Source organism: Microtus pennsylvanicus, chromosome 14 (assembly GCF_037038515.1).
Source record: "Microtus pennsylvanicus isolate mMicPen1 chromosome 14, mMicPen1.hap1, whole genome shotgun sequence".
NCBI lineage: Eukaryota > Metazoa > Chordata > Mammalia > Rodentia > Cricetidae > Microtus > Microtus pennsylvanicus.
This window is the reverse complement of record NC_134592.1, coordinates 74,062,989-74,087,331: the sequence shown is the minus strand read 5'-3', so window position 1 is coordinate 74,087,331 and position 24,343 is coordinate 74,062,989. Positions and strand designations below refer to the sequence as shown.

At 44.5% G+C, this 24,343-nt stretch overlaps 1 protein-coding gene across 5 annotated transcripts in view; it reads right to left on the bottom strand.

Moving 5' to 3' along the window:
* Pik3cg (phosphatidylinositol-4,5-bisphosphate 3-kinase catalytic subunit gamma) overlaps window positions 1–13,432 on the bottom strand; it is a 34,284-nt gene extending 20,852 nt beyond the window's left edge. For 2 of the 5 annotated variants that reach the window (XM_075947676.1, XM_075947680.1), the window contains exons 1-6: window positions 13,290–13,406; window positions 8,878–10,884; window positions 5,593–5,658; window positions 5,257–5,482; window positions 3,920–4,023; window positions 1,572–1,718 (exon numbers count right to left, since the gene is read on the bottom strand). In XM_075947676.1, the coding sequence (XP_075803791.1) occupies window positions 1,572–1,718; window positions 3,920–4,023; window positions 5,257–5,482; window positions 5,593–5,658; window positions 8,878–10,872 (2,538 nt within the window). In that variant the 5' untranslated portion in view covers window positions 10,873–10,884; window positions 13,290–13,406. Of the gene's footprint in view, window positions 1–1,571; window positions 1,719–3,919; window positions 4,024–5,256; window positions 5,483–5,592; window positions 5,659–8,877; window positions 10,885–12,928; window positions 13,189–13,289 lie in introns of those variants that run through there. The other 3 variants (XM_075947678.1, XM_075947679.1, XM_075947677.1) reach the window with 3 other exon arrangements.
* Window positions 13,433–24,343: the final 10,911 nt, after the last annotated feature.

Below are 24,343 nucleotides of genomic sequence, written 5' to 3'. Positions count from 1 at the left end.
CTTAATGTTCCAGGCTTTGCTAGGCAATCTTACCCTTTGGGAGGAGGGGATGGGGGGTGAGCTGGGGAGAGTTAGCTGGGGGCAGGAGGAGGTGTGTGGAAGCTGGTTGGTATGTAAAATGAATAAAAAATTTAAAATTAAAAAAAAAGCCAGGAATCTTCTCTGGTTACACACAGTATATGAGTAAATTTAATATACATAGTAACAACCCAACTTTAATTGATCAGCCTGATACTCAGAAATTTATTGCCATTGCAAATCTGTTAATTTCAGCCCCTGGGGTGTATGTTGAAGAAATGGATAATAGTTTTCACTTGGGGGAGGGTTTCTTGTTGTTTTTTTTTTCCACATTTCCCTGTCTCCCTTATCAAACACTCCACTTCTTATGTCTGTTTCCCCTCAACAACTTAATGGCCTTTTGCATGTTTGCTCCTCTGATATCCATGAGGCCCATGCTACAACCAAGGCGGTGAAATCAGTAATGGTGATATCAACACCACATGTTAGCTGGTTCTTCTTTTATGTGTGATCCTTCTATCGGGAATATAACTATTGTTTCCATTCAGAGGGGAAAGGAACACAGACTTTGAGAGAAACAGTGAGTTTCGACAATAAAACAAAGTCTAAGTATGACCTGTCCCTCAGAATTAGAGCATCAGGAAGGCAACTTTTTGTGGCTTTGAAATGCTCATCTTTGCAAATCCAAAAGACTCTACAGATTTATTTAAAACAAAGTTCATTATAAAAAAGATTAAATAATTTATTTCTTTCCTTTTCCTTTTAAAAATCTTTCTTGGACAGAAAACAAAAGCAAAAGAAGACAACAACCGCAATGAAATGACCTGTCCTTGAAAAGAAAGCTGAGCACTATGTTAGAAATAAGCTAAAACAGAATCTTAAGGAAAACTGAAAATATTGGTTTTAAATAGCCTGTCTTTAATATACAATGCTTTGTCTACTCTAAATGAATCATACCAGGGTTTTGGAAACTTTCGCCTCTTCCATAATGAGGCACAAGAAGCTGGAGAACATAGCTTTATAGACTTGTGAAGCTAAAGCCAACACAGAAATGTTTAAAACATCTAAAAGTGATGCCTTCACCATTTGCCTTCTCCCTTTCATCTGTGTGACCACTCGTCCTTTTCTCCTTTGTATACATCATTCTTGAGTTGGTGTTTGAGTGCCGAAGGGATGTATTTACGGGATATGCCTGCTGATGGACTGGTATGTCTGTGAACCGGTATAACCGGGTACTACAGACAAGTCATCCCACAGCCCATTCCTCCATACACAGAATGGAGTGTTAGAGAGCCTAGGTGAGGCGAGTGTATCGCCTGCTAGGGAATGTCGGACGCCCATCCTTGGCAGGATGGAGCGAACCATGGTGCTCGTTAAATGGCTTGCCTAATGAGCCATAGCTTCTGTCACCAAGTAAGACTTCTCTATTAAGTACCCTTTGATTGCTGTTTATCACATGAAACAAAAATCAGAAAGGAAGGCATGTTTCAGACTAATATAAAATCCTTTCTTCAAATAATTGCAAAACACACAGTTCCTTTACTTCAACCTACCTGTAAGATCAACATGTCTTGTCGAAGATCATCGCCATGTTTAAAGATGATTCCGATGGTTTCATTGGACAGGACCGTGGGGTCAGCACATTTAAACTCCAGCCACAGGGGCTTTTTCTTGGAGGCCATCACTTTGCATTTTTCAATCTGCAAGGAAGTGGTTACAATATGGATACACACTGCAGGGGCTCTGGTTCTCTTGTAGAGCACTTCTGTCTACAGGGCAAAGTCCTGGTTGGAAAATGACTTTCAATATTTGGATTAAATATAGAAGGTGCTCTTGTCTAAACTCAAAATGCTCTCTGCATGTGAGAAAATTCAGTCCTTCCACCGAGGAGCTCTGAGGTCTGTGCAAAGACCACATGTGCAGCAGGCACCACGTTCCCGCATTCCCATACTGGTTCCCCACACCACCATTACCTCAGAGCACTGATGCTCGTATCTGTTTCTGCATTCCCTTCCTGAGATTTAATCTGAAAAAGGAGTTCTAGAGCTACCACAGTGTCTGAAATATTATTACTCAAGAATCAGATGCCAGTCAAATCTAAATCAGGGAAATTTAACAGGAATACAAGGAAAATCTGGCACTTGGGCACAGGGCTTCCAGCCCAGTCCCCCGCAACCCTCATATCTAAACAAAGCACTGTGACAGCAGCCATAAAACCAAACCCAAACCTTTGCTGGGTTTTAGCCAAAAGTGAATGCACCACAAATCAAAAACATAATGTAGGGGGCTGGAAAGAGAGTTCAGCAGTTAAGAGCACTGCTCTTGCAGAGGACCTGAGATTGGTTCCCAGCACCCACACAGGGCAGCTCACAACAGCCTGTAATTCCAATTCCAGGGTATCCACCACTCTTCTTCTGGTCTCTTCAGGCACTGCATATACATAGCAGGCAAGCAAAAATACTCATACACAAAAAATAAAAAGAAAGAAATAAAAATATGATGTCAGTTTTTTTTTAAAAAAGCAAACAGTTGGAAAGCTATATTAATATATCATAATACTGTTATCTAAACTGTGACAGTGGATTGAATGTGTCTTTGTTATGCAGCCCCTTTCTTAGTAACTGTTTATAGATTTAGAGACGTGAAGGAAATATCTCCTCTTCTTTCCGTGAGGTTTAACTGCTACAAGTATTTCTGTCCTGTGAGCAACTAGACCAAGACAGACACATGGACAACTCTTGTCAGACATTAGATGTCTTATCAGACAAAGGTTTCCTTGCAGCTGCCTCAGTTTACTTCTGGGGCCTGTTTCTCGGTTAAAATATGGAGAAAAGTCACCCATGCTGAACTTAGGGCCTAGCAGTCCGTATAATAACTGAAGTCTCAAAGAGAGGGCAGAACAGGTTAACCGACAATAATAAAACAGTTTCCAAGTGTGATAGAACAGACACCCACACGTGCAAGGAGCACCATAGCCTGGCACTTGATATAAGAAACCTGTGCCAACACGTATCATCACCAACCCACCGAAAACCAGGGAGGAAAGAAACATGAAAAGAAACAGGGGGAAAAGGATGTGTTACAAACAGAACATCAAAGACAAAGCTGGCGTAGTCTCATCAGGACACAGGCAAACCAGAAGAGAATGGTATGGCAAGAGAAAATGGTAAGTTAGGTTTCTCTGCCTAGTGAAAATATTGCTCAAAAAATAAATGCGTAGTAAACATTCTCAGCTAAATTAGTTCGGAAAGAATGTATTGCCAACAGCTTGTAGGATAAATTGTTAAAGATCCAAGAAAAGTAGTATTGAAAGAGTATCCAACATAATAATATGTGGGTAAATGTTTATAATGGTTTAATCTCTTTAGCTATACATATATTTTGCTTAAAGAAAAATGATATATTATGGGGTTTAAAATACATGCAGAAGGGGTGGGTTAGTGGAGATATACTGCGGTAAGAAACTTACAAGCACGCAGAGTGGTTGTTACTGCAGTGTTACTGACACTCATACAGACACTTAGATCAACAGAAGGGATTGGAGAGTGAGGTATAGATCCTCCTACAGTATGGTCAGCTGATTCTGACTTGAAGAATCCTGTAACATTTTTAGAAGAATGTTGAGTATCTAGATTTTGCTGCTGGTACAGAAAACTCACTGAATTCACACTAGTATAAAGGATATACTAGTAACCTGATTTAAAACGCAGTAGAAGGGAAATTACTGAGTACTGGGGCATTGGGTGCTAAAGATTAGGGAAGGGCTTGATAGAACCCCATCCAGGGCTGCTCTAGCTCCCTGTGCCTTCAGAAGATCCACTGTGAAGGCCCTGACTCTAGAAAGCATGCTAGACACTTGTACGCCACGAGGAACACACAGAGGCATCCCACTGATACCTACCACCAGGGTACCAGCTTTCAGTCCAGGATCATAGGGAACTCTGAAGCTCTTGGGGAGACTGGAATTCTGCAGGTTTTCAAGCTTTTGCTTGAGCTGTGAAATAACTGCAATTGTCAAAAGCAGATAGGAGTTAAGCCAGCACAAGACATCCGTACTGTCTACCATCTCAGCGTAACCTGGGGTCACATTTCCTGTGTGGTCTACGTATTTGGTTTGGAAAGTAGTAATAGGAAAAGGACTATAGAGCTCTGCCTTTGGAGATCTAACTCTAGAGCAGACCAAGTAAGTCAGGATTACTGTGAGCCACTGAACTGGGAATGTCCCTTTATAGGCAGAGGATACATGTGAACACATGGGAATCCTCCATCACCACAGCAGAGGAGGGTGTGCTGAGAGAGAGCCTCGCCCTGCCCTTGTCTTTCCAGCCTGAGACTTTCAACGGCCATCTGGTTTTTAGAGGAGACGTGTGAAGACTATTCAATAGAGTCAGGTTAGAGTTCTGTAAATTTTTCTCAAAAGAGAAAGTTAGGTTATGTACAAAAGATGTGGCAACCTCAAAATTCTCAAAGCAAAACACACGGAGTACAGATTACTGCCTGGAAAACAGGAAGAGGACTGCTCAAATGTAAGACTGTTATTACTACCATGAGTAGTTTTGGAGGGTAGCACGAGCCATGTGCTAGAAGACAATCCAAAGGGAAGGTTAGAAATTTTTTAAATATTCAAAAGCTTAAATCGCTTTTGGTCGGGGATGCTCGTATTCTCTTTAAGCCATAGTTCTGGGTCCAGCTCATTAACTGAGTAAAAGATATTTTTCTATGTTCAAGTTTCATACAGTTTATCTTTCCAGAAAGATGTGTCAGTGAAGACAATTTTATGTGGTATCCATCAAAACCTTAAAGGAGTGATCAATTTTCCTAGAGCAGAGGTGACATACATTTACATATGTGTATTATTCTTACCCTAACCTCTCAATATTCTGACACTCTGAAATTAGCATGAACGTATTCAAAGATGGGAGAGGAGAGGATTTTGAAATAACTTTTTGTATATGAAACTGTTATTGAAAATTACATCTTCTATGCACACATGGTTCTTCAATTTCTCCAAATTTCATATGTACAACTTCATTTTTAAGACCATATGAATTTATGGTCTTAAATCATCATGTCTTATAGAAGGAGAGCTTTAAATCTGCTTACTTCGTGCAAATAGGAGACCAAAAAAAAAAATGTCTTCTTGACTGCTTTTAGCAAAATACAACTTGAATTTCAGAAAGAAGAATCACACCAATCATGGCACTCAGAAAGAAAACTGAGAAAATTCAGCCACTGTACCTTGGGAGCTGACATCATACTTCTCAGCAGAGAGCGATTTGATATCAATGGTCACTTTTTGTAGCATCTCGATCACTTGGACCTGCTGCATGAAGTCCTGCAGCATGGCCATGCCGCATCCCCGCAGGTACGCTTCCAGGATCACGGCGAACCTCTGCTGATAGTGTCTGGACTGGGCTATCTCACTTCGCAGGAACCAGAACAAGAAGTGGCCGATTCTTTTGTTCTGAGATGGGTACAAGATGGTTGAGGTCAGGATGACGAATGTTGTATGTTTATCAGGCAAATTCCTGGTACCCTAAATTGTCATGCCGTTATCAAAATGGAAATACTTACTCTCAAACCGCGCTTCAGCAGGAATCGGGCCAGAGCACTGTCATGGTATGGTTCAAATTTCACAGCCTAAAAAAAGAGCACATTGGCATTTGAAGAATTATACTCTGTGATGGTCAGTCAGAAGAAATGAAATGGACAAAAAAGCATGGTTCTGTGTGAATGAATCTTTCCAGTTAAGGTGGTAAGAATCTTCTTAGCCACTCACATCCAATCCCCTGCTTAGTGAACACTGAAGATGGTGAGGTGGGCACTTGCTTAGCATCCTAGAAGAGGACCGCATGGGCTGCAGGACCCCTGATGCCCATTGCAGTGGTCAGGGTAATGGCAGAGATGAAGTTACAAAGGCCTTGTTCCAAGTTAGAATGAACTGGGTTACTGGAATGGGAGAGGTAGACATGGCTATAATAATTCTTTAAAGTGGAAGGCAAGAAAGCCTGTTGTAAAGCAAATAGAGAGTAGCAATACAGTACTCAAGAGAGGAACATTAGGTGCAGCTGAGTGCCAAGTGTGAAGGTCCTGAAGCCCCATAGCTTCCCTTTAGGGCAACTCCTTCCTTCTTACTGTAGGTAAAAGCAGTCCCTACCCTGCCAAGCTGTGGCATGGAGCTTTGTGTCAAACACCCCTGATTGTGTTCATTGTTAGTGTTTGGTCATCTTCACAGTGTTGGTTCTGGGTTGGGTACTGATACATGAAATGACAGCTCTATTATCGAAGAAAGATAACCAGTAAAATGGAAACAAGTAAGCTAAATCTTTGTGGGTGCCTACTCGTTTTCATGTTTTATTTTTCAATAAGCTTTAAATAGTTAATGGTTTTAAAAGCAACAAATATTATTTAACGATTGATGCGTATATTGAGTTAGAAGGTCGGTCATGTATATAAGTCTAAAATTAACTGTCTTAAAATAGTTCCTTTATAAATAGGAATGGTCATTCTTTTCCCCCAAAGAACAGAAGACGTTTCCACCGCAGCACATATTTTGAAGTCTTTTTGGTATGTTCACAGTTCTCACTCTGAGTTCGCAGTTAGATCCTATCAATACTGACCTTATAATGTTTCGATCTTAGTCCCTCTTTCAGAGGAGCCTCTCTTGGGTGTGGTCAAGTAGGTGCCACAGAAGCTGCATTTAAGCCGAGTTCTGAGAATGTGGTTTCTCAGTCAACAGAGCTCACTTTAAATTGTGCTGTAAGTTTCTAACCCTAGAGCTGGTCTTCCTTCGTGTTTCACTTCTACAACAATGATGCGGATCGCAACCAAGGGACCATTTTAGCCAACAGTGAGTCATTTAGTCAGGGCTGAAATGTCTCAAATCGCTGCACAAATGAGCAACACTCTTCAAATTTCAGCCCACACATCCGATATTAATAAGACCAACTGACCTCTTTCACCCAAACTCGTTCCAAGAAAAACGTTATTTATCTTTGAATCCAATAAAGTTTACTTTGGAAAGTTTTAATGAAAAATTGTCAGATCAAGTATTACCTACTCAGAACTTTCTCTAGATACATTAATCAAAATTAAGTGCTACCTGAGCCCCTAGTTACTCATAGTACTCTATGGTTTTCCCAGAAGCCCTTTTCATAATTTGTTATTAAACACACGGGCGCTTAATCGAGCTGACAAAGACACACAAAGACACACACACACACGTGTACTGCAGAAAATCTGGAGGATTTGTCTTCTCACTGAAGAAGTTGTTGAACTAAGGAATAACCACATCTGCATCGTACAATACCATTTCTATCTCAGCTTTTCTGTTCCTTTCCTGTGTCAAGTAATAGGACGTAAGTTGAGAACTACTATCATGAGCAGCGTTCTTGCTTCTTAGTTCTTTGACAACCCAGCTAAATCACGGGCATATCGCTGACCCCACAGGACCACAGGGAGCATCATGGGAACTGAGTGAAACACAATCCCATGCCTGTTTGAAGAGGGCAGCTGCCAAGATTCTTTTTTTTTTTTTTTTTGGTTTTTCGAGACAGGGTTTCTCCATGGCTTTGGAGCCTGTCCTGGAACTAGCTCTTGTAGACCAGGCTGGTCTCGAACTCACAGAGATCCGCCTGCCTTTGCCTCCTGAGTGCTGGGATTAAAGGCGTGCGCCACCACCGCCCGGCTAGCTGCCAAGATTCTGCCCAGCACAACCATTTAGCCAAATAACAATAGCAAGTTCTACCCTAGGGCTTATGACTTCCCCAGCCATAGGAGTACAGTACTAAGCATGGCATTTCCTCACGTAAAACGGCCTCAAAGCCATCCTGAACTCACAGTAACTGTGGTTACCTGTACACGACACACACAGGATCAAAGCAGCCCATGTCTATCACAGTTGGGGTAGAGGGCCTCTAGGCCCGCCTCTTACTGAGGAGCTATTGTCAGTGGAGAGCTGACAGGAGAGGGAAAGTCACGCTTTCTGGAAGATGTGGCCACTGGTAAGATTCCCATGCTCCTCCAGTAGGTGACTGTACAGCCATAAACACATGGACAGTGATAATTGGACTTACCAGTTATCAGAAAAAAATGGACATTAACTTGAGAGAGAGATATATTAACAAGGACAGAAGATAATTTGTAGGGAAACTAGAGGTTATATATGATCATATTTCAATATATACCTGTATAAAATTCTCAAGAATTAAGAAAAACTTTTAAAAGATGTCACTGGGATATGACATGTTGTTCTATGAACTGTGATAAGCACAGACAGAAATTAAAATTTTTCTAGCCTGCATCATCCTGCCACTAGATTCATGGAGGATATTTGGTGGATGTGAACATGATTAAAGCCAGGGGTTAGTCGGTCCATTTCTTTTTAAAAATGTGTCTTGAGCTCATAGCTTAGTCTCCTTGTATCTCAGGTTCCATATGTATAAAATGCAAACCCAAATTCTAATTTGATCACCCTTATAGCTATTGGTGGAATCATATGGCACAATATACAAAAAATATGTGTAAATCACTTGGAGCCTTGGCATAAGGAAGCTTGCAACAAGTTCAACTCATCATTAAAATAATTAATCAGGACAACGTGACTCCCACTGGGGCAATTCTCCTAAAAAGTGAAGGACGGCACTGGTGTCTTTCAAAAGCTTGCTGGCAAACCCTCAAAGACACTGAAAAAAATAGTCAATGAGAGCGTTTACAACTTTTTGGCGTGGCTTCATCAGCTCTGGTCTGACTGATCATGAAACCGAACAAAGGGTGTGGGATGAAGGCTGCAGGGGGTGCCTGAGTGCATGCAAATCCGTTCTCTGAGACAGCAGTTCCTGCTAACCTCTGGGCGCCTACCTGCACCAGCTGGAGAAGGTAATGCAAAACATCATCGTCCTCCAGGCTCTCCAGTTTCTGAACTGCAATGGCTCTTACGTTTTCATCTGAAAAATTGCAGTCCAGGAGCTGCATGGTTAAACCAACGTCCAAAGCACTTTGATCCCACACTTCCCTTCTGGCTAACAGCTGGTATGTTTTGGCCACAATTTCTTGCTGTCCCCATTTCACGGAACTGAATAGCTTAGGGTATGCCTTCGGATGCTTCAGGCTTTCATATCTAAAATGCCACAGCAGTTCTTTGTCCTCCGCTGTGAGGGGATTAAGTGGATCGGTGGCTATGATCGCCTCTAGTTGCTTGCGAAGCTGATTGGGCATTTCAGCTCGGACCCTATCTCCTTCCGGGTCAGGGGTGGGCTGATGCTTAGGCAGGGCTATGGGGTGACAGTAGTTGTCCAGCAGGATGGAGATGGACATTGAGTTCTCCTTGTCAGGGTTGGTCGCAGATGTGAGCTTGTCAGCATTGAAGCTGCCTTGTTCCTCCGCCTTCCCAGTTATCTGCCACATGTGGAGGACATAGTCACCGTGGCGGAGCAGGAACCGGTGGTCTATTAACAGTAAGTTCACATAATAGAGAAGCTGGGCTTTGCTCTTGGACTCCGAGCCTGGCGTCTCTGCAGATGCCTTGCTGGACAGTGCTGGCGATTTGCAGCAGTAGATCTGGAGGTTTAACAGGGCCCCTTTGGGCAAGTCTTTGATTTTGATGCCGAATTCCAACCACACATTCCAGAGCACTTCCTCCGTGAAGGGCTTAGGGCTGGTTCGCCTTTGGCAAAGGACTTGCTGTCCATGTTGGATGTTGGCTTCCACAAACACAGTGAGGTCGGTGTTCCGGGGCAGGACAGGGATGTCAATGCCTCTAATCTTGACCCTGAACTTTCGGTCACAGTCCCACAAAGACACGGTGAACACACTCTCGTGGTCCTTGCCGTGGATGGTGAGCTGCTCGTGGTAGCCGGTGACTCCCGTACAGTCATCCACCAGTGGCCATTCTTCCTTCCTCACCTCGTCTAGGGCTGGGTCTGGAGGCGTGTCGAGCACCAGGTGTATTTCGTCTCCGTTCTTGAGGCATTGCCTAACCCACTGGAAGTTTTTAAGGGGCGTTTCACCTACCAGGTACTCATCGCGGCCACAGACCCGCAGCACAAAGTCCTGCTCACTCTGACTTTCTGGGATATTCAATAGGGACTTCTTCTTGGCCATCTTGGTGAAGAAGCTCTGGAGGATGGCGCCGGGGGTATCATCCGCGGAGACCTTGATGGTTTGACTGGTGGTGCTCCGGTGGATGACGATGAAGATGCAGTTGTTGGCAATCTTCCTTGACAGGTAGTCTGGAAGAGGCTTGGACGTCACCCAAGGGTGCATAGCATAGAGTCTGGCATCACGGCCAGCCACCTCTGCCATGCGAGGCGTGACCAGACGGCGGCGGGTGAACTCTAGCTCATCATCGTGCACGTTGCTGACGTCAGTGACATCGTAGCCAATCAGGGAGGTCAGCTGCTTCTGGAAAGCTAGGGTCTCCTCAGAAGGTGTGTGACGCTGTACCACGTGGATCTGACCAGGGCTCTTGTGCATCATCTTCCAGTAGCGCAAGCAGTCTAGGGTCTGCACCACTTGGTACCTGTCGTAGATCTCATACCACTGTCCCTTCTTCTGGTAGAGCAGGAGGAAGTGGTCTGGGCCCAACCGGTGGTAGAATTCGGCGGCCACGCTGGTCTCCAGTGCGCGCAGCCAGACCTGGGCTTTCATTTGCTCCACGTTGCCGTGGCCAGCCACGTGCAGCAGTGCTGTTTCTGGAGTTTTGCTGATGCGCTGGCTGGTGGGCAGCACGAACTCAATTGGGATGAGCTCCATCGAGGACAGGCTGGCGGCTGCACTGCGTGGCTTCATCCTCCGGCGCCGGCGGAGGTTGTCCTCTCTCAGAACCACCGGCTGCTCATAGTTTTTCAGCTCCATGCCCTAAGCGACCTGGGAGTGGAGAAAACAGCTTTGTCAGGAGACAGACTGCAGATTCCGGTACGATGGCCGAGAGAAGGTCGATAGGAGCACCAGGCCTAGAGGGACCGAGTGAGCTGGATGCTGTGCTGTCTTTCACAGCGTGGTTCTCAGCCATCACTCACTGTTTAGGTGATGTGGCCTACTTAATCTCCTACTTATCTGTCATTTTGGTTATTTATACTTAGGGGTGGAGGCAAAAAGTTAAATAAGGCAGTTCCGGCAGTTCCTTTTTTTTTTTTTTGATTGGGTGATCCATACATGCTGGCACATTTTCTCTAGGTGTGTGTGTGTGTGTGATGTTTTAATTAGAAATTTGCAAAGCACTATGGGACTGTAGAAATAGCTCAGTGGATATAACTGCTTGCTGAATAGACATAAGGTCTTGAGTTCACATCCTACTACCCACATAAGCTCCCATGGGCTGGTAACCCCAGTAGTTTCTGTCTGTCTGTCAGTCTGTGTATGTTGGAAGGGAGGAAATCGGAGATGGAAAAAAAATCACTGGGGCTTACTGGCCACCAGCTTAGGTCCAGGTTCAGTGAGAGACCCTGTCTGAAAGGAAGCAGGTGGAGCGTTTGTTCTCTGGCCTCTGCAGGTGTCAATGCTCACATGTATGGAGCAATGCTTACTACATTATACACAAATACCACACTCACACACGTGTGCACAAAGTATGTAAAACACTCATTTAGACACTCAAAATGCTATGTGCCACGAAGCCCGTCGCAAAAAAGTGCAGACAAGGATGGAGTCCTGGTGTCTAAGGTGCAGCGTGAGCCTCTGAACATCACTTTGAAAACAAGCCGAGGCATTTCCTTTCTGTTCTCACACTTCTCTAACTCAGACACCCGATCTTGCTTCATCTTCTCTATTTTCAAACTGTCTGAACCCAGAGTCTTCTTCCTAGTCAACTTCCTGTCGTTTTTTTTCCTTTTCATTTTTTCTTTCTATTTAAGACAGCCAGTCATTTCATTCATAAAACTAAAAAAAAAAATCGCAAAATTGGTGAAGGCTGTAATCAAAGCCATTTGGAGGTACATAGCATTTTGAATCGTGGAATGTGGAGCATTCTAGCTATCCTTACTATATTAGGGCAGAGGGGTCACCATACCTGGACTTTGCCAGTATGAACCTTTAGGTAATTTTAACTAAACAATTGGTTTGACCTGCCTCTGCTTTAAATAGAGGAGCCACAGGTAGAAGACAAGATTTCTGCCCTTCAATGACCTTATGTTTAGACCCTAAATTAATTTAGTTTCTTTTTGTCCTAATAGTTTCATCTCTGTATCAGAAATTTACAAATTTATTCTCACATTACCCACTTTTTCTGTAAATATTTAATAAGTATTTAACTTAATATTTAACAATTAGCAAGTTTTACAAAGCGTTTATGAATAATTATGGCCTCTTCCACCAAGGAACCCAGCAATAATGATTGAAATGCTCAGAAACCTAAAATTGAGAAATGATTCATAAAACATTTTAATTTAATAGTAAGCATTGCTACATTGGTACTACAGTACGCCCCAAACCACATTCAAACACTGAAACAAAATATTTCAGAAAATATCGTTTACTCTTGAACTGATGTTAATGAGATCCATAATTAGCATTTTTCTGAAGAACAGTGGAATATTTTTTATATACAAAAAAGAGAGTTTGATTAAAAGTTATAAAAGACAGTTTCATTGGATCTCAACTTATCCTCAATTCTTGAGTTGTTATTTTTAAAGTCAAAACTCCCTCCTCTTAAAATATATTGAAGTTATACTTAGCAAATAAATGAAACCAACTGTCCCAAACAACTGTTTCTGCAGCTTAAAGAATTCTTTTGGTCTTTTGGTACTTTATAGAATAACTAACAAAAAAGAACCATAAGCTATATTGATACTGACATGAACTTAAAATAAAACATGTCCAAATTAAGTGTACAAATATAATTCGGTATCTGCCACAGTGACACGAAGAACTCACGCACTATCACGATACAAGGTGCAGAAGAAAAGAGACTGACCAAATACTCACTGATTTTCCTCATGGCTGGGACTAAGCAGCTCTGTCCTCTTAAAAACTACTGTCTGTCCAGCAATTTTTCAAGTATGTACGTGTAAGTCTCTGAGCACCGCCCGTCATGGGCTCTGAAGCCACCCCCTTCCTCACAAACAAAACCAGAAAGAGCTGATGCACCTGCGAGCCCTTGCCGGAACCTTGTGGATATACACAGTCTACACCGAGTGAGACAATGAAACCCAGACGTTCAGGGGTGGGCTCATCTCGAACCGGCAACGGCTCCAGATAAAAATATTCTAGCTGAGAAGGAAGTGAGTGTCCCGTGTCAGGGTGAACAAAGAGCAAATTATAGAAAGCGGGAGTACCTGATACAGCCCTGGAGGTGGTGGTGCTGCAGGGTCATTTGTTTACTCCATAAAAACAAAACAAATTCAAACCTACCCAAAGCACCTCTCGACTCTTCCGCTTTTCTGGGGCTCCCTTCATATCCAGATGCAGAGGAAGTGTTGCAGTTACCAGGAAGGAAGTTTTAACCAAGTTGATTATACATGTGATTGCTCATTTTCAGTGTCAGAAATGCATTTCCTGCTGAAGCACAGAGCAAGCAGAGCAGTGTTTACCTCGCTATTTCTTCTCACTCTTCAGATTAATTTTTCAAAAATTGTGAGAGACTCTGACAAATTGTGTAGATCCAAACCAAAAATATACCCAAGGCATAAACAAATGAAGCATATGGGTAGCTATAAGTAGAAGAAGGAGCCTGCGCAGCAACAATATTACATAACTTGTTAAGAAGAGGCAATAGCTAAGTGAAACCTGTTACCTTTTGAGAATTCACAATTCACACAAACTCTCATGTGTGCTAACTGAGGCAGGCAGGGTGGGGAGGAACGTTGTGGACTGTTGGGCTCAATCTGGATGTTTGCAAGAGTGATGTCTGTGAGCTTGCCGCATCCTTAGATTGCTGAGCTCTCTCTCTCTCTCTCTCTCTCTCTCTCTCTCTCTCTCTCTCTCTCTCTCTCTCTGTGTGTGTGTGTGTGTGTGTGTGTCAGACCATTTAGGTCTCAAACTATCACAGCCTTAAACTGAAAGCCCTGCCTCTCTGCCTCTTGCATGTGCCTCCTGCTGTTGGGGTGTGTGTGTGCTGGTGTATGCCGTGGGCAGAGCTTACTATGAGCACTGATTAACCAGACAAAATAGGAGGAAGCTGGGGACACTGGAAACTGTCAGCATCAGGCTGCAATCCCTGAGAGACAGCTCCTAGTTCCACAGGCTTAGAGAACATGGAGGACATCAGTTCTGAATTTGTTTGAAAGCAGTCCTGTATTTTCCAAGTAACCTCAATTACTTTTAGAACCCTGAGCATAGCCAACTCCCCTCTGTCCCAGGGATCTCTATACCAGGGCTTACTCTCCCCACTACACTGTCATGTTGGGCCCCAGGAATAGCAAGATAGAGGCAGCCTCACATGCCCCTCAGAAGTACAGCATTGTGAGCTTCTTTGAACTACTCTGGTATCAAGATAAATGAGTCCCTGATCTGTTGTCTCCTCTAACATAGTCCTTGTGATGGCTAATACAGACCGTTAATTTGACAGAATCTAGAATCCAGGAGGCACACCTCCAGGCACGTCTATAAGCCAGCCTCCAGACTGGGTTAAGTGAAGTGTGGGAAGACCCACTCTAAACATGGGTGGAACCATCCATGGGTGGAAAAAGCCAGGGGAGCGCCAGCCACGTGTCTCTCTGTTTCCAGATGGCAGAGGCAGTGGAAGCAGCTGCCGCATCATCCTGCCACCATGCCTTTCTGCTATGATGAACTATACCCTCAAACTGGGAGCCGAAATCAACCTTTCCTTCTTAAATTGCTTCTGTTGGGTATTTTGTCATAGCAATGAGAAAAACAGTACAGGTCCTTTAGGTCTTCGTTTTTAAAATAGTGGTCTAAGAGTCAATATCAGCAGGCAAGTTTAATTCAAAGGCTGCCTTCCAGACATGTAGATATGTAGAGGGGGCAACTCAGCTTTCCAAAGTGTATTTCTCAGTACAAATACTTCCTTAGGAAGTACCAACTTTAGAAGTCTCAAGGTAGCCTTATTTGTCCAGAGCAGAGGAATCACCCGCAGTGTGTGCCAGGGCTCAGGGCAGCAGGTGAGAGGATCAGGAGTTCTTTAGAGGGAGTGCTGACATGAAGGGGCCATCAGCTGGTCAGTTCTCGACCTTCTGGGCTTCACACACAGAGGCACAAGTGCACGCACAATTTCAGAAATGTGAGACTCTCTTGGGTCCCTTTCCTTCCACTTTTCAGCTAAGTTCACTGTGCAAATATTGTCAGTTCTATGACTAGACCATCACAGGCTTATTTGTGGTTGGGATTAGAAGTACCCTGACCGTCCTCCTATAGCACTGACACTTTACTACTGTGGTCAGTGTTGTGAGGCAGAAGAATGAGACCCACTTCAGGCCTCCCTCCTTGTGGGTGCTTCTCCGTGCATAACCTCACGTTCCTAATAAGGGTATTTTGTCCTCAGAATCTTTAGGTCGGCAGATCACCAGGCTTCCTCCCTTTTCTACTAGCATGCGGCTGCGCGGTCCATTCTGTGAGCCTTACGATGCCAAATGTAGTAACCAAAGAAGTCAAAAATGCACAGACCCCATCCTACATAACACCCAGCTATCATGGGAATGACAAGACAGAACACAGTAGGCAGTGTTCACCAAGAAGCAGGTTAAGAATTCGCTGTTCAGTATGAGGAATGTTCTTCGCACTTGGCCTCTAGAGCTTATTCACAGCCTTGTTGGAGAGGCATTTTGTGCATTGCACAGATGCATTTTCATTTGCATCATGCAGAAGAATGTATGCACAGTAGTCCAGTCATCTTTCTGGCACCGTGGAAGCACTGACATTTGTGGTGCATATGTTTGTTCTTGTTCATTCCTTGGGGCTAATATAAGTCAATTCATCTCTCTTAGTTCTCTAATCCGCTCGAAACATCACAGTCCCCCATTTACATCTTAGGAAGCTGCTAGAAATCTTCAATTTCCAACAAAACAAAACTAATCTAATAATACCTATGTAATAGTTTACATTTTTAGGGTGTGCTACAGGACTCGTGATTCTGGGAGTCGCAGTAGAGCGAGGAAGAAAAGATCATGACAGCTTGTGTTTTGTTTTCAGTGAGGGACACTTTCCCTGAAGTGTTCCCTCAGGTCTCGGGTTAGAGTTGTGACAAGTACCCATCCATATACAGCCAACCAATGGGGAGTGGGGAGGATTATTAAAATGGTTTGAATTAATCAGGAGCTGTCCTCTGAGTGGTCAGCCGTCCAGCTTATTAGTATCCATGACAATGCCGCTGGAGAAGCGAACTTATCATGGGATGTGGGTTGAGGGAAGCCTCTTCAAATCCCAACAACAACCGCCACAGAAGAGCAGTTATTGTTAACCAAGCCCCAGAGATTCTCAGTAGCTAAGGCCAGGTGCCTGAGGGCATCAATCACCTTAATTTTCTGTTCTGATTGGCAGAAATTGACAATGAATTGGCCTTTTCTTTGTTTCTTTGTTCAGTTCGATTTTGCTACCACAGCTTAAGGAGCACTTCAGAAATACCCAGAAATAATTCTCTTATAAGTGGATTTTTAAAAATACAAATTCCTTAACATGACCCATGATTTATCCTTAACCCTTTGCCTCATCATTAGAATTACCTCTACAACAAAGGGGAATGGTCTCTGCTTTCACCTTCTGGGCTCCTCCACACTCCACCTGTATGGGCAACTTCTGTCCTTTCCCTACCTTTCTTTCCCTTCTCCCCACCCCAAGGCCCCTAATCCCCCAGGCCATTTGCTCCTTCTCAGGTTAGGTTACTTCCTCTGGGAGGGATTTCTTGCTTGCAAAGGACACTGTTGAAGGTTTTTCTTACTAGTGGTCAGCACAATAACAGTAATGCCAACGACCACAAGGATCAACTTTTCTCTGACTGTCTATGTCTGCACAGTTCTGAGTACTTTACACATTCATTCTTGTAACTCTTGTGTGTGGGATTCTCCCACTGTATGCTTTGAATACCATTGGTTAATTAAGAAGCTGCTTTGGGCCTATTGCAGCTCATAGTAGGGCAAGGTGGGAGTTCCAAGCAGATAGAGGAGGAGAGAGTAGGGTAGGCCAAGTCAACAAGACACCATGTAGCCGACGGAGGGGAAAGCCACAAGATGCCAGTAGGAACCTTGCTGGTAAGTCTTGTGGTAAATTACAAAATAATAGAAATGGGTTAATTTAAGATGTAAGAGCTAGCCAGAAATACACTTCGCCAAGCAATATTGCAAATAATATAGTTTCTGTGTGATTATTTCAGGTCTGGACAGCCGGGAACAAGTGAGCAGCCTTTGTCAACGCCCTTGCAACATTCCACGGAGAGGCTTTCTATTGATTTTCATTTGCTGCTGATGAGAGAGGCACAGAGAGGCTCTGCAACTGGTCAGTGGCAGTCACCGCATCTCCCATGGGAAGGCATCCTCTTACTTCACGGCTACTCTCCTTCCATCTCCACCAGATACTTAAGCTCTTTGATCACTGTTCCTAGGGTTTGATACAAAGCAATCGAGGACCTAGATAAATATTTGTATAATGGATAGTTTTATTTCTAGAAGGTCATTAGACTCCTTTGTACTTACAAGAATGTTAAGGCGCAGTGAGGGGTATTCCCACACCTTTTCAGACCAATCAAAATCCAAATAGCTCCTTCTTTCCGACTAACCCTCTGACATAAGCCCTGCTCTGCACCCCTTTCCAGCGTCAGAACATGGAACTCGGGAAGAGAGTGTGAAATTAGGAGGGAACCCAGTTGGACTAACACAACACTAAGAGGGTTAACCTTTCAGACTCCCTCTGTTGTTCCTGTCTGATGATCTCCAATGCCATTCTCTTGTTAATGTTGCCTGAATTTAAAGACCCCAAACTGCTGTTCCATATCCTTGTGAGCCAGAGCTACTTCTCCTTGTAAAAGCTTCCCCATGGACTCCCCTGGGACCTTGCCTTCAAGATCCTCTGCAGAGTGCTAAGGATTTTATCTGTCTGTTCACAGGTCTCTCTAATCCACTCTCTACTTGTCTACCCTCTGCCCTGCCTCACATTCTTTGACAGACAAAACTGCAGGAAGGGTCTGTAGTATCCAAATCAGCTATGGTTTCTTCATGTGTGGGTTTCTTCCTACTCATTGACAGAAGGGTGACAGAGTGGAGCCCACTCCCAGAGCTCTGGAAGCACTGTGACAACAGCTGCTGCTCAGGCCTTTCAGAGGGCTGTTCTTTCTAAACCCATCCCGCTAGAATGAAGCTCAGAGGACACCCAGCCTCTCCCGGTTCAGAGAAAGGCCCAAGATAGTGACCGAGGCTGGGGCAGGGGTGTGAGGGATGATGCTGGCCAGAGCTGCAATTTCCTGGCCTTGAGAAGGTGAGAGCCCCCTTCCTCCGTATTCCATAGCCAGCTTGGTTTTTTTTCCTTTGTTTTTTTTTTTAAATTTATTTATTTATTAAGGATTTCTGCCTCCTCCCCGCAACCGCCTCCCATTTCCCTCCCCCTCCCCCGATCAAGTCCCCCTCCCTCATCTGCTCGAAGAGCAATCAGGGTTCCCTGACCTGTGGGAAGCCCAAGGACCGCCCACCTCTATCCAGGTTTCATAAGGTGAGCATCCAAACTGCCTAGGCTCCCCCAAAGCCAGTACGTGCAGTAGGATCAAAAACCCACTGCGATTGTTCTTGAGTTCTCAGTATTCCTCATTGTCCGCTATGTTCAGCGAGTCTGGTTTTATCCCATGCTTTTTCAGACCCAGGCCAGCTGGCCTTGGTGAGTTCCCGATAGAACATCCCCATTGTCTCAGTGTGTGGGTGCACCTCCCGCGGTCCTGAGTTCCTTGCTCGTGCTTCTTCTCCTTCTGCTCCTGATTTGGACCTTGAGATTTCTGTCCGGTGCTCCAATGTGGGTCTTTGTCTCTGTCTCCTTTCATCGCCTGATGAAGGTTAATATTCATGAGGATGCCTATGAGTTTGTCTTTGGATTCACCTTCTTATTTAGCTTCTCTAGGAACATGAATTAAAAGCTCAATGTCCTTTATTTATGGCTAGAAACCAAATATGAGTGAGTACATCCCATGTTCCTCTTTTTGTGCAACCACTCTGGAAAGCAGTGTGGCGGTTTCTCAGGAAATTCGGGATCAACCTACCCCTGGATCCAGCAATACCACTCTTGGGAATTTACCCAAGAGAGGCCCTATCATACAACAAAAGTATATGCTCAACTATGTTCATGGCAGCATTGTTTGTAATAGCCAGAACCTGGAAACAACCTAGATGCCCTTCAACGGAAGAATAGATGAAGAAAGTATGGAATATATACATATTAGAGTATTACTCAGCAGTAAAAAACAAGGACTTCTTGAATTTTGCAAACAAATGGATGGAAATAGAAAACACTAGCCAGCTTGGTTTTCTACAACACAGTTGGCAACACAGTGAGCTCCACCCTGAAGGATCTGCTCACTGAGGGGTAGCTAAGGGCCAAGGCCTTGTCTGTACCTGCTAGTTTTGTGTTGTACCTATGAGGTAGCTAATCATATGAGAAAGCTGTTCAGATCAGGAAATACTGTGAGTGTGTGTGCATAGGTGCCTATGTGCATGCATGTGTGTGTGTGTGTGTGTGCACATGCGTGTGTGCACTTCAGTTCCCCAGAGCTTTCTTCCTGCAACTACTCTCTCTCTTCTCTCTTTTATGCTCACCCTCCTTTCTCTTTCCTTCTTGTTTCTCTTCCTTTTCTTTTAAAGTGGTGTGTTCTTACTTGAAGGGAGAGCCCTTTGGGTCACTGGTCTGCGGCTTCTTGTTGGGATGCTGCTTTCATTGGTGTTGAGTGAGTAAGATTCACCTTACTGCACTCATAAAGTTCACTTTTCTCTATGAGTTTTGGATACAAAGTCATTTTTCTTGCAGCTGCCCAATCAGTAAGCCACTTCCAAACTTCCTTAAACATCTGAGTAACCAGTATTCTTACAGATTCTGGATGAGTCCTGTTTCAGTAGCGGCAGTTCTTACCAACCCTGGCCTCTACACAGTTGTTGCATTTTTGTATTAGCTGTATACCCATGGACTAAGAAGGGAATAATAAAAGGGACAGGTTTACTTTGGGGATTCTCTGGAGGGAAATGGGGTCTTAGCATTCAAGCAGATGTGGTAAAGCTTCACCCACTTATCCGCTGCCCTATGCACCATTCCCACTTGTGCATGTGTTCTTGAGAGCTTGTTTGGAGGTTCTAGCAGGGAGCGCAGCTATTCATATACCCTTGGCCACAGACTGGTCTGCCTCTGTCCGGGGAAGGCTGTCCTCTCCCACCAAGTGCACAGCTTTGGGAGGGACACACGAGGACGGAAGCAGGCACGGGCCTAGCCAGCCAGATCAGTCGAATCAACCCTGGCGATCAATGGGGTGACGGATGTTGCAGCCAGATCTCCCTCACATCCTCATGCATTCGTTTAATATTGATTATTGAGCCCCTTTAATGTGTTGGCATATTTTTGCAAAGATCTGTAACTCAGCAGGACAGTGAGGACATTATTGCTTTATGATCACCCGGTGTGGAACATAAGGTGTGTCCTTGGAGTGACACCGGGGAAGGGCTGGGAGTGTAGAGCAGGTGATGTCAGTCATTCCCCCTCAGAGGGAAATCCGCAGTGGTGACGCAAAGAAAACAGGCAGAATACGAGTAGGCAGAGGTGAGGGGAAAGAGCGTTCTGGCAGAGTGAATTATGAAAGACAGTCAGCTCTTGGAAGAATGGAATTTCTATAGGAAGTCTATAATCTAAGGGAAGCTAAGAGATTGAATTATATCCAATTATTGTAGTTTTAGTTGTGTGCATATGTGTGGACATGTACATAGAGAGAAGTTGCCTGTGAAGGCTAGACGAGGACCTCAGATATCTGTAATTCCTGTATGTCCTCCGAGCTACCCGACATGGGTTCTGGAACTGACCTCAGGTTCTCTAGAACAGTTTACGCTCTTGGCCACTGAACCCTTGCTGCAGTGCAGGCCACCAGTTCTTGACAAAGCCATGACAAGAACGGTGGCCTTTTCATTGTAGGATACAGCGATTCATAGAATTCCTGGCTGGCCCATGTTGAACACATCTATGAGCAAAACATGTATTTGAGTAGGGTGAGCTATTGAAATCTTGGGTTGTTTTGAAACCATGGTCCAATTTAACATGACATAATAGGATATTTCTTCTTGAGGAAAAGGGCTGGCATGTTTGGGATCAATTTTTATAAGGTTAAATTTTCCCTTGGTGAGATTTAAAGTCTTTTTGGTGGAGGTTTGTTGAAAATGGCATCAAGGGATATAAAAATGTTTATTTATTCATTAAATTCAACACCTCACTTCAAATAATCAGAAAGTGCTATAAATGCCTTTATTGTTTGTTACTTGTAGTAGAGAAACAAACATTTTATGTGGTGTTTAAGGTAAATGTTTTTGTAAAACAATTAGCAAATACCTCTCAACAGCAGCTTTTTAAAAAGAGTAAACAGTTTCAGTTTTCTTTTTTCTTTTTCTTCCTTTTTTTTCTTCAAGACAGGGTTTCTCTGTAGCTTTGGAGCCTGTCCTGGAACTAGCTCTTGTAGACCAGGCTGGCCTCAAACTTACAGAGATCTACCTCCCGAGTGCTGGGATTAAAGGTGTGCACCACCACCGCCCAGCTCAGTTTTCGACAGATTTTAGCAAATTAAGTTATACCAAATTATTTTTTCTTTACTTCTTGATATCTGTTCCCTTTCCTTACAAGGATTTTGTGTGTGGCTTTTCTCAGAACCTCCTCCTCCTGTCCTTTATCCTTTTGTCTCCTAAATTCTACTTTGAAAATCCCTACTACTGCCTGCAAGTTGCAGTATCAGAGGTGAGCAAGTGGCGGCTAAGGAAAATCCTCTCTGCAGATGCAGCAAGTTCAGCATCTGCTTATGCACCAAATGCCCTCTCTCTGCTAAGGAAATCAGGGCCACAGTGCTCAATTCGAGTAGAAGAAAATGCAAGGACATATAGAACAAGAGAGAAAGAATTGCCTGAATCATCCCTTCTGTAACTACAGGCAGTCCAGAGTGCCACAGAGGAGTGGGACCACTGAGCTCAGGCTTTACTCTTGAAACTCAGGTCCAGGTCACCCATTATGGCTTTCCCAAGTACTTGAAAGACGTCTAGAACTCTACTTCCATCAGACTGATACCCATCAACTGATGCACCGGAATTACATTAGGTCTCCTCCATCTTGGTAGATGATCTGGGGAGCAGGTCATTAAAGCTAGCACCTGCTTTGTTTAGGAACCCAGTGCTAGGCTCGTCCAGTGAGAGTCAGTTCTCGTGGAAACTGAGGGCCTGCGTGCCGAGTAGATTTCACAGATGGAGTCTCTCAGCTCCCCTGGCATAATGCAGAGGCCTGCGTGACAGCGGGGCAGACTTGAGTGTGTTCTCACACTTTCTGACTTTATACCTACTCTACATACGAGAGCATAGACCTCTGTGACAGCAAGAATGACCCAGTATAGCGCCAACCTTGATGGCTAAGGCATTGTCGGCACCACCTGTCCTCCAACCGCAACCGGCAGTTATTTCCAGGTTAGGGTCCCCAGGGGAGCCTCTAGAACGGTGCCAGTATTGGTCAGATGCCCGTGCCCAGCGCAATTGACGCTGGTTTCAGCCTGTCTCACATTTAGCTGCCATATGGGGACTCTGCAGCTCACTGACTGGACAAGTCCTTGAAGCTGTGAGGCTCAGATGTAACCCAGTAGGGGTCAGCCTAGCCTGACAACAGATAGACCGCCTCCTCTAACACTGCCAAACCCCAGGAAACTCAGCGTGATGCAAGACCCCATGCACTGTGGCCAGAACAGTCAGTATGCGGCTTTACTCGGAAACCGAGCTAGGCTGCTGCAGCCTAACGACCTCAGTTCCCAGGGATGCCTGAGTACCAAACTTCCAGGACAGATCCAGGGCTGGAAGAAGACACAGAGATGCAGTTCGTGGGGCTTTCATTCCAGACAGCTTCGCCTGTGGCTGCCTTCAAAGAGTTTTCCGCAGCACACACCAGCATGATCCTTCTTTACAGTCAGCCTTGAGCTGGCTGTAGCAGCTTGTCAGTCACTCATTGAGATTGATCTTCACCACCAGTTCACACTACCTGTGTCTCAGTGTGAATTCCCCTTCAGGAGCATAAGAACCGATATGGCTGCCGCGAATTTTTGGGTCTTGGGAGGGGGCATCTATCCCCATCTGTAACTGGTGCCATGGCTACAATACACTTTCCTCCGACAGGTGACTAGACTTCATCTGTGGCTGAGCCCACTGCGCCTCTGTGATCTTTCAGTCTTGGGCAAAGGCTCTGTTTGCATCTTACATCTTCTCGCTGGTCTTTTGTCCTAATGCACTCTTTGTCATCAGCTGTGTTTGCGGCTGCAGGATGCCCGTTTTCCCTTCTGGCACAAGTGCTCTTTCCGCTCTGCTTGTCTTCCTTCGCCACCACCTATAACCCAGTCTGGTCCTCACTCCCACCTAGCCTGTCTGTTTCACTTCTTTTTTTGGCCTGAGGACTTGAGGACTGCTGACTTCCTGTCTTATGTGGTTTTCTGTTTTTACCCAGAGAGGATCCTGCACGACTGAGTCCTTCTAAGCTTGATTGGTTGGATGAAAACCTGGCCAGACCCCTTGCAAGTTTGCAGGTACCCACAGGGGACAGCCTCAATAGCCTTCTCCTGTTATAGAACTGGGGATGAAGACCTTTGTCCCTGTTCTCTGATGACAAGTCTCTGGCCCATGTCTTCCAGCTTTAGGAGTGTTTTCTGTGGCTGGGATATTTCCAGTTTAACCAAAACAACATGGCCTCTAAACAATGTCTGGCTTTCACAAAGCGTAGTGAATTGGTATAAAATCGTAAAAGTGCAATAGCTTTGGCAGCCCACTCACTGGATGGTAGGCACTGTGCTCACATTGACATTTTAGTGTGCAAGGTAATAGTGAGCAGCCTTCTCCAATATTACCACGTCTTGTAGACCTGATCCGGGTAACACAGATTATGAGTGTAAGCTTTCCAAAATCCCTTTCCTCTCTCTTCCTTCAGTATTGCTCAGTAGGGGCAAGCAAAGGACTCCCTTCTTCATATGCTGGCTACGCAGTGCTCCCAATGGGTCTAGAAAATCCTGTGCAGTATCAGTTTCTTCTCCTTCAGACTACAAGATTCCCAGTTCATTCTGTGCCCGTGAGACTCAGCTGGGCAAGAAGGGTATTTGTGCAGTTGTCACAGACATGTCTCCAGGTTCTGCTCAGTGCCTACATGGCTCACCCCAAAGTGATGTAGTGAGACCCTGGGCCTCCACCGTCTTCATCGGCAG